This window comes from Montipora foliosa, chromosome 3 (assembly GCF_036669935.1).
Source record: "Montipora foliosa isolate CH-2021 chromosome 3, ASM3666993v2, whole genome shotgun sequence".
Lineage (NCBI taxonomy): Eukaryota > Metazoa > Cnidaria > Anthozoa > Scleractinia > Acroporidae > Montipora > Montipora foliosa.
The window spans coordinates 26,110,031-26,120,030 of NC_090871.1; the positions used below are offsets into that span (position 1 = coordinate 26,110,031).

Genomic DNA, 10,000 nt, shown 5'->3' on the forward strand with positions numbered 1-10,000 from the left:
AGATTTATATAATTCTTAATTGCACACACACCTGCTGCAAAAAGTGTGTGAACTTTATAAACCTTTTCACACACTTTGAATAGACTACTGGAAACTGTCCTATTCAGTCAGGTCTCGGTTGTTCTAAAGGTGGACAACACTATCCATCGGAGAAATCACTATCCAGCAGATAAACACTAGCAAAACCAACTGAGTTATCCAGTGGATAGCGCTATCCGCTGGAGTAATAAAATCACTATCCATGCCGGGTATCCACTGGATAACTCAATTGGTTTCCTTGTGTTAATCCACTGGATAGTGATTTATCTTGCTGATAGAGTAACATCCACCTTTTGAACAACTGTGGCTAGATCCCCTGGCTAAACTATCTTTTATTAGAAAGTTCACAAATCAATTTAAAAATAATTTTAACAAAGCTGTATTCAATAATATTCAACAAAAAAGCTCCTTTGCTGACAAATAGAATAAAAAAGTGAAAATGACAATTTTAACAACCCTGTCAAGACCTTTCGATGACTTAAATGCTGTAAAACCTCCTAATTCAGAATTTATTGTTATGAATATTTAATGAACCTGTTTGATAACAGGTAAGCTCTGTAATGATAAGCTTCCAGTGACAAAATTAACAACTCATATTTTACCAAGCGAGATGACATTTGTATTTAAGGAGATGCCTTGTTTTTGGGTTTCGATCTCTAGTAGATGATAAGCTTAATAGTATATAATTCGTGTCTTCATGATCAGCAAACGTACATGTATCAGCCAGTGCACCCAATGTAAATCGACATCAACTTGAATTACTGTAAAAGCAGTAGTATTTGATCCTTTCTGATTTATTACAAGGGGAGGTAGAAGGACATTTTTGTGTCGTTACCTGACATTCTCTAGAAGTCCATAGGCTTTGATAAGTGAGTGTGTAAACGATGCCTGCAAGAATTAACCATGAGTATATTATTTGATCTCAAACTGTTAAGTTCAAACGCAAAATAACGAGAAAATGCCATCCGAAGCGGTACGACTTACTCGATTAGGAACTTTAGGAAGTCTGTCACATAATTTCACAAGCTCATCTGAGTGTATTAATATGGCTTTTGCATTTTTTGAGGGAATTTTGAGCGTCTGTTCGCCAGTTTCCCTCAACGCCATCTTCAAACTTGCGCGGGAAAAACGTGAAACAAAAGAAAACAAAAGCCACCAACAGGGGAGGAGAGGGGGGTATTGCAACATTTCTCTTCACGATTCACCAGTTCCTGGGAATATTTACGCCGCTGACAATAAAAAATTGCGAAAGAACATTTCTTAAAAGCATTCTAAGATCTAAAAAGCTAAAAAAGTTGAATAAAAATCGACGACGTTTCGACGTTACCATAACGTCGTTATCAAGTCAAAAATGTATAAAACTAAGATCTATAAATACTTAGACGAACAATGAGAGATAAAAATAATTTACAAGTTAAACAAAAAGTCTCGCACGTATGGAGTCCGTTTGGACGTTGAAATTAGGTTTGAATTTCTTGATGTAAAGTATTTCAGACAGTGAACAATCAAATTTGCCTTGACACTTTCTAAGAATCTTGAAATGGCTCTCATTCAACAGACTCCTCCTACCATGCGCTTCATTGTGTAAGCAGCATCTCAAATAGTGCTTATTTAAGCCGAAACACCCATTTTAAACAGCATTGTTCAACAGTATTTTAATCTAAGCACCCATTTTAAAAAGGTTAGGGACCGATCGTTAATTACGTCCCGGGGGTGCGGGGGGCGGGGCGGCGGTTTTGGAGGGGGGTACAATTTTAAAACAAGCCCCTTTTTGGGGGTTGATTTTTCATTGGTAAGAAACATGAGTGGGGGTCAAATTTTATGACACAGCAACAGCAGTCTAGGGAATTTGACGTCAGTGATCTATCCTCGATCCCGTGGTTGAGGAAATATTTGAGGCGATTTGTTTGACATGGTCGCGCAAGAGACTGGAACCTACAATACTAGACACATTTCGTTGGAACACGTTACGCAAATGATCTAGAATCGTCGTGTTACAAGATGGCAGCTTATCCCTTCTCCCCCTCCCCCCAATTCAGTGCGTTAGAAAAAATTTCGGACAACTTCTGGTAGTTTTGAAATCAACATTGAAGGAGGGGAGAAACGAGGATGGGTGTTCCAACAAATGTGACGAGTATTGTAGCTCTCAATCCGCCATCTTGAAAATTACCCAGAAGGCTCTTTAATAAATAAGTCTCCTGCTCGCCAGTTTGTACTCCATCTTTTCGCGGTCTTTCAATCGTGCCTAAGGAGTACCTCCTCAGGAGGGGAGGGGGGTACGTTTTTCAAACAAGAATTGGGAAGGGGGGTATAATTTTTATCACAAAATGTTTTGGGGGGGTTCAGTTTTGAAACACTACACCTTTTTGAAAACCACCGCTCCCCTCCTGGCTGATTACTTCATGTACGGTAAGTTAAGTGAATCCACGCCCGTATGGATGAAAATTATCAAGGTTTGTGCAATGTAAGTATTATAATCAATTCAGTTCTTTCAATAGCACTCATTCGAAATGGAATTTTTAAGAGTTAGTCCATTTTAGGGTAGTCCAGTTGGGTAGTCCATGGACTGGGGGTCAGTGTTTTGTCCACCATCCACGAATTTTGGGAAATTCCGGAGAGAATTCAAATGGAACGGTGTGTGCCAGGGTCTTCTCCGCCCCGCCATCTTGAAGCAGAGTAGACCCTGGGAACGAGGTTGGAAGTAGATGTACTCGAGGACGACGCCATCATTGGGTTAGCATTAGATTCCATCCCTCAAACCCACATTTCCCGTCTCATTTAACTTACACGACGTACAATCTGCTTTAGACTTCAAATCTACTTCAAAGAAACAAACATTTCAATGTGCAGAGAACATTCAGATTAGGCGAGCCAAAGAGTTGAACCCGGAGCGATGGGTTCCCTTGCACATTCCAATATCCACTAGACTAACGAGACAAGCTCCTGGAAAATCGAATTTTTTAGAGTATTGACATAGTAGTACCCAGCAAAACAAGTAAAAGCTAACCGTCTTCAAAGTGGTTTTTAGACCTAAATACTGTAGATCAGCGCGGCTTTGCTTAGAAACGATATTTCTTGTTGAACTAAAGCTCTAATTCTGCCTGTTTTCATTCTTTTCACAGCGGTAAGCTTGTCATATTAAGACGGGATATTACTTCGTGTAATTGTAAGGAAATGTGCCAGGGTGGTTTTGGTGGATGGAATCTAATGCTAACCCCATCATTGATCTGTGGCCTGAGGGGCCAAGCCGCCGAGCCATAAGCGTGGTGGCTTGAGGAGAGTCATGCACAGGGAAACCTGGTCTGCCACCTGAACATTTTCCAAAAACAATACAGAAATAAAACACAAACTGAATTATTCTAGAACCATGATGGTTTTTTTTTTTGTTTTCAACGCATAAAAGCTCGGATTATGCTAGCAGTGCTAAACTGAAATAAAGGCTTAAAATAATGCTCGTTTTGCTAAATTATGATTAAAATTATCCTAGCACAATCTACCAAAGCCTAACTGAGTATTGATTAAGAATCGCTAAGTACCCTTCTGTCCATTGGGCCGGGCGCAGGTCACGCCTTAGAACATATAGATCGTTCTATGAAAGTGTCTGGAGGTTTCTCTCTGAACGCAAACCCTAGTGACAAGTCTGTCATAATTGCTCCCGAACTAGCACGGTTGGCAAAAGAAGCTAGATGTATGACAGGAGTTGATCGAAGGAAATAGGTCCAACACCATTGCCTTTCTGAAGCTGTTTCATTAACACGCACAGAAAGGAATATCCAACAACTAAAGTCAGCAATTAAAATATTTCCGAATCCCTCCACTGAAGAAAGTACTGACCTGTTCAACTTGGTGACGAAATTGGCTGTGACTAAAAGTGGGACGGGGACGTGGGGACGTGGGGACTCGGGGACGTGAGGACGTGGGGACTCGGGGACTCGGGGACGTGTGAACTCAGGGATGTGGGGACGCGGTGACACATTTTCGAAGTATAGAATTTCAGAAATGGGACAACATCGCCAAGAAAGTTGAATTGCTTATGTTATTTTGCAAAAATATCATCGGTATGCTTTTCAAGTACCAGCTAAATACACAGCGAAATCAAAAATTGGATTCTCGAAAAGTCATTCTCGCACCCGTCACAGAGCTCGAATGTGAGACAAAGCAGAAGACCTAATGGCCCATTGCTGACACTGCAGCTGAAATTTCACGTTGCAGCGTTTGTTGTTGTTGTTGCTCAGAAACTTGAGCCCTATGACTCCTTCTCTGTAACTGAAGTTTAAATACCGTGCCAATGTCCTTGTTGGCGGCATTGTGACTACATCTCTCCTGGCGCTTGTTCAATTTGTTACCTTTGATTCGGGTTGTCACCGTTGATGTTGACGAAAATGTTCGTCATCAGAGGGCCAGAAGCCCCCCAGGAGGGGGAGGGGGGTACTGCCATATATGAGCTATATAGGTATGTGGCGCTGTGAATGGTATGGTTTTCAAGCAGTTTACTCTAGGATAGGATACATAAATCAGAGCGTTTGTTTCTAGAATTGGATATAATTTTTCACGGAACTGACCAGTTCGTTGAAGATTTTATCTACACTAAGGAAAGTTGATAAAACCAAATTTTTGTATACTACTTCTCCACCGACACAGCACCACAGTTTCTTTAGAAACTACCGCCTTCAAGTATAAATAAATCATTTTTTGAGAGAGAAACGATTGTGGTATAGGTTTTGCTTTGGCTAGACTGTGCTAGTGACCTCAGTAGTTTCTGAAAAACAGTTACTCTAGGATAGGGAGGGTTTGGGGAGTTTACTCTGGTACGGGGTAGCAAAATTCACCTGAACCAGCTCTGGTTTAGGCTAAGGGTTCCAAGGTCCTAGCGGCACATCCCCCACCCAGAAATTCCAAAAGTACCGTCCCCGGGCCAGAAGCTAAATAACGCTTCTGTGTGTTTAGGCTTGACCAAGCGAATAAGTTGGCATATTTTTGTTTTACGAGGAAACATTTATCCAATCGACGTTAACTTGAAATCTGCATACTTTGCTTTCTACTCCTCTTTCATCTGAAATGTGTCACGTGATTTTTAACGGCTAAAAACAATTGAAATATTTTATCGGAAACGAGGATGGAAAAGTCATCTTATATCAAGGTACCTTGCTGTAGTACTCCTATCGAGGCTTTATCACTCAGCCTTTTAATCATATGCCCATCTAAATGGCAAAGGTAAATCAAAATTAAAAGAAAAAAAAAAAAGGTCAAATCACATAGAGGTCACAATAAAAATGAACGATATCACATTGATAGGTATAATTATACGTTAATGGTAGTTTTAAGCACTTTCAAGCAAAACTTTGTCGGACGTTTTTAGGGCAAACGTTCCCCCAATCTCAAAAACAAGCATTATGACGTCTTCAGTCAAGAAATGTGACGTGACAGACAACTACGAGTGAAAGGCATAATTTAAAATAAAAAGGTTAGGATGCAGAAAGTGGAAGTACTTTTAAATGTTCAAGCCTCGATATACTTGGGGAATTGTAAAATGATCTGAGAAATGGTCATACCAACGTTTCGTTCATGTTGCCTAGGTCAGATAAGGACTTAATGCCAAAAAAAATTGTCCCTTCGTTTTACCTAAATTACTCCACTATGTAACTTGATAGTAGTATAATGAAAGACACCTTTTCATGAAGACGAGTAATAAACTATACTATATATATTTACTAGACCTCTGTTTCACATCATACAAACGAGGAACTTAAACCGGGGTCATCGTAGTTTGATCAAAAATAAGACACAAACAGCAGTGATAAACATATTGAACTTGTTCATTTTGATTATGACTTGATGTTTCGTATGTGCTCTACATACATTTTCAAAAGTAACCGTTGAAATTTAAAACAGCTATTTATATATAACAAAGCGGATGAGGGGACTGGAACCTATATTAAGCAAATACTTAACAGTAAAATATATAATAATAATGATAATAATACTAAAAACAGAAAAGATTAATAAAGCATCAGCTTTTCACTTCCGACGTTGACGTTGAAAGCTGGCTCAAGTTCTTGAATAAAGAAGGTCTCTTTTATTTTACAATGATAGTCTGTTTTGCCCTTCGCTAAAATATAAAAATGATCCCACTTGATGTTATGTCCAGTGGCCTTGACGTGGTCAGCAATGGCTGAAGTATTGTCATTTTTAGCTAGGGCCTTAAAATGTTCGGTTTTTCTATCGTGAAGCCGCCGTTTAGTTTTACCGATGTAAAAACCATTACAATCCCAACAATTTGCTCTGTAAATAACTCTGGATTGTTGTGAACGATTAATACGGTCCTTGTAAGGAAAGAAAGATTTTATACATCGAGTGCTCTGAAAAACAATCTTAAGGTTAACACAAGAGTAGAATTTGTACACACAAGATTTCAGGCGTTTAGCGCCTAGGTTGCTTTGCAAACCTAAGTAGGGAAGTAGGATAACAATATCTTTCTTAGGAACTGTAGACACTGGATTGCTATGCTGATGTTGTCTGTTTTTGTTCAAAACATCGTTGATATGATAGTTGATTATGCCTTGTGGGTAACCGTTCTGAAGAAGGAGTTTTCGAAGATCATTGAGGGCAGATTGTAGCAAGGAGCCGGATGAACAAGGACGGTAGTAGCGATAAGTGAGGGAGCGGATGAGGTTTATTTTGTACTTTAGTGGAGTGAAGGAATCCCATTTCGTGTAGAGACCTGTGAAAGTTTTCTTTCGGTAGATGGATGTCGTGAAAGCGTTGTTTTGATTACGTGTGGACATTCTTGTCCAGGTTCCAGTCCCCTCATCTTCTTTGTTATATATAAATAGCTGTTTTAAATTTCAACGGTTACTTTTGAAAATGTATGTAGAGCACATACGAAACATCAAGTCATAATCAAAATGAACAAGTTCAATATGTTTATCACTGCTGTTTGTGTCTTATTTTTGATCAAACTACGATGACCCCGGTTTAAGTTCCTCGTTTGTATGATGTGAAACAGAGGTCTAGTAAATATATATAGTATAGTTTATTACTCGTCTTCATGAAAAGGTGTCTTTCATTATACTACTATCAAGTTACATAGTGGAGTAATTTAGGTAAAACGAAGGGACAATTTTTTTTTGCATTAAGTCCTTATTTGACATAGGCAACATGAACGAAACGTTGGTATGACCATTTCTCAGATCAACCGGGGTACAACGCAGTTACGATCAACAGACGAAGATTTTCTGAAATATGATGAAAAGTTAAACAAATGGTAAAAATGCGTCCCCACATCCCCGAGTCCCCGAGTCCCACGTCCCCACGTCCCCGAGTCCCCGAGTCCCCACGTCCCAAGTCCCACTTTTAGGGCGCGTTCGATTGACCGTATTCCGGAATAAGAATACGTGGAGTGAGGATGAAAACGGTACTACGAAAATCACCGAACTGTGGAATGGGCTCAAATTTTTATATCGTCGCCACACCCACTTTTTGTTGCTGCCCCGCCCATTTTCGTCGAAGAATTTAGTTGGTATTTAAAGTAACAAACTGAGCCTTACCGGGGTGGCAGGCCGTAGTTTTGTCAACCGCAAAATTTCTTTATTCCCCTGGGTCCCGACATGACGGCCAGGTCAAATCACAGTCACACCTCCTTCGTGTTGACAAACTTCAAAAACACATTCGCAGAGCGAAAGCGTTGAAAGATGCGCAAATGAAAGCCGTAGCATACAAACTTCTGCGCATTCATGCCGCTTTTATCAGTTAATAGCACTTGTACGTAGTAGACTGTTCGCAATCGTATTAACTGTCTTTATCAAGCCGTCAAGGAATTAACATTAATTATGCAAATAAAATTTTCATTCCCCTGTGGTCTCCCGACACGACTGTTTCTCTCAGATGCTAATAATTAAATTTCACTGGGTTCAGTAAGTCCAGCCACAAAATATTCGAAGCACAGTATCCTACGAGAACAAAATTTATTTTTATGTTAATTCCTTGAAAGCCTGAGTCAATGCAGGCCCCTGGGGAATAAAAAAATTTGCGGTTGACAAACTATGGGAACAAATGTTATTTGCATAATTAATGTTAATTCCTTCACGGCTTGACAAAGACAGTTGCGATTGCGAACAGCCTACTGCGTAAAAGTGCTATTAACTAATAAAAGCAGCATGAATACGCAAAAGTTTGTTTACTACGGCTTTCATTCTCGCATCTTTCAACGCTTTCGCCCCGCGAATGTGATTTTGAAGTTCGTCAACACGAAGGAGGTGTGACTGTGATTTGACGTGACTGAGATAATGCAGCCATGTCGGGACCCAGGGGAATAAAGAAATTTTGCAGTTGACAAAACCATGGTCCGCCGCTCCGGTAAGGCTCAGTTTGTTACTTTAAGTACCAAATGAATTCTTCGACGAAAATGGGCGGGGCAGCAACAAAAAGTGGGTGTGGCGACGATATGAAAATTTGAGCCCATTCCACAGTTCGGTGATTTTCGTAGTATGTTTGGAGCGTTTCGAAGCAGCAAGGATAATAAAAATATGTTTAAAATAGCGTTTTGGCACATGTTTGATAATTTTAATGTGAATCTCCGTAAAAACGAAGGATTTTAAACTTATATTCCATGTATTCTTATTCCGGAATACGGTCAATCGAACGCACCCTAAGTCACAGCCGACGAAATTGGTTATGACTGATGAGATTAAACAAGACTTATGCGAACAAAGCGATACTGGAAAGAAGGTGATGGAGCAATTTACACAATAGCGTATTCAATCAGACAAAGTAAACATATGGTCTAGCATAAAAAAGCGGAAGTTGTTGACATGGAGGAAGAATAATGGTGAAAAGGTGAAAGTGCTTGTTCAAGATAAAGTTGTAGAGCTACAGGAGGATAGGTTTCTCTTCACCCGCATGAAGGGGGGCATAAGAAGTCGTCCTGACACTGTCCTGAAATAGATATCAAGGAAGCCATTGGCAAGTACAAATTCACAGTTGTACTAAGATCCCTGTTTGCCAGTGACGGGTCGGTGTTACACTGCTCATTAAAAAGCACTTTATTTAAAATACTGGAGAAGTTAAACACCAGCGAAATCACCGCCCCTCACTCCGTCATGAAGAGCTACTGTAGCTTCCTCAGCACGCTACCACACGCAGCAGTTGCACCTTGACGACTTGGAGTTGTCGATGGAATTACCGAGCTCCAATCCCTTGACAAGCCACGTGAGATAGTCACATGTACACGGCTTGTAAAATGTTCAGCAAGTTGGCTATTCAACAAGTACAAGTACAAGCTAAGTACAAGTACAGGTTAAGTGACGAGGTGCGTTTGATCTTTGACAGATATGATTGTGGGTGGCAAAGGGGTCTCCGTGACGCGTGATAGCCCCAAAATTATTGGCGTGATGATTATTAGCATAATAATAATTAGTTATTTAGTATTATTTAGTTATTTAGATTATTAGCGTAATTATTACCGCGATCGGTTCCAAATTAGGCGCGGGATGCGTGATTGTACATAGCCGCGTGATAGCCGACAAAAAATTAGTGTGATGCGTGATTCACGAGAGAATAAATCACCCCATCACGCTTCACGTAAAAAGTGTTGGTGACCTTCTACAGAAGCTTTGCGACCGGGAAGATTGTCACAGTCTGGCTGCACATACTCAACGTGCGAAGTCACAACGCTAAATTTCAAGCTGCGTCATCGAAAGAGATGTCTTTGAAGAGGTGAGTTTCTTACTATTACTGGAGAAAATAATGTCTGTAATAAACTAGGGCGCAGAATCACCGACGGCGAAAGTGAAAATCCATCACACGTGGCACCTATATGGCGCGTTTTTAGTGTCAAAATTCAAACTCAAGCATTCAATCTAGCTATTCAAACCTTTTAGTTTAGTCTGGAAATTCAACAATTCAAGCCTTCATTTCCGTAATTCAAACCTTCAATTCAATTGAATATTTGAACTGGTCCAGA

General features: G+C 40.1%; 1 protein-coding gene across 2 annotated transcripts in view; it reads right to left on the reverse strand.

The window, feature by feature from the left end:
- LOC137997175 (histone deacetylase 8-like) overlaps positions 1-1,158 on the reverse strand; it is an 18,549-nt gene extending 17,391 nt beyond the window's left edge. The window contains exons 1-2 of one of the 2 annotated variants that reach the window (XM_068843012.1): positions 1,024-1,158; positions 875-927 (exon numbers count right to left, since the gene is read on the reverse strand). In XM_068843012.1, the coding sequence (XP_068699113.1) occupies positions 875-927; positions 1,024-1,146 (176 nt within the window). In that variant the 5' untranslated portion in view covers positions 1,147-1,158. The remainder of the gene's footprint in view (positions 1-874; positions 928-1,023) is intronic. The other variant, XM_068843013.1, reaches the window with a different exon arrangement.
- Positions 1,159-10,000: the final 8,842 nt, after the last annotated feature.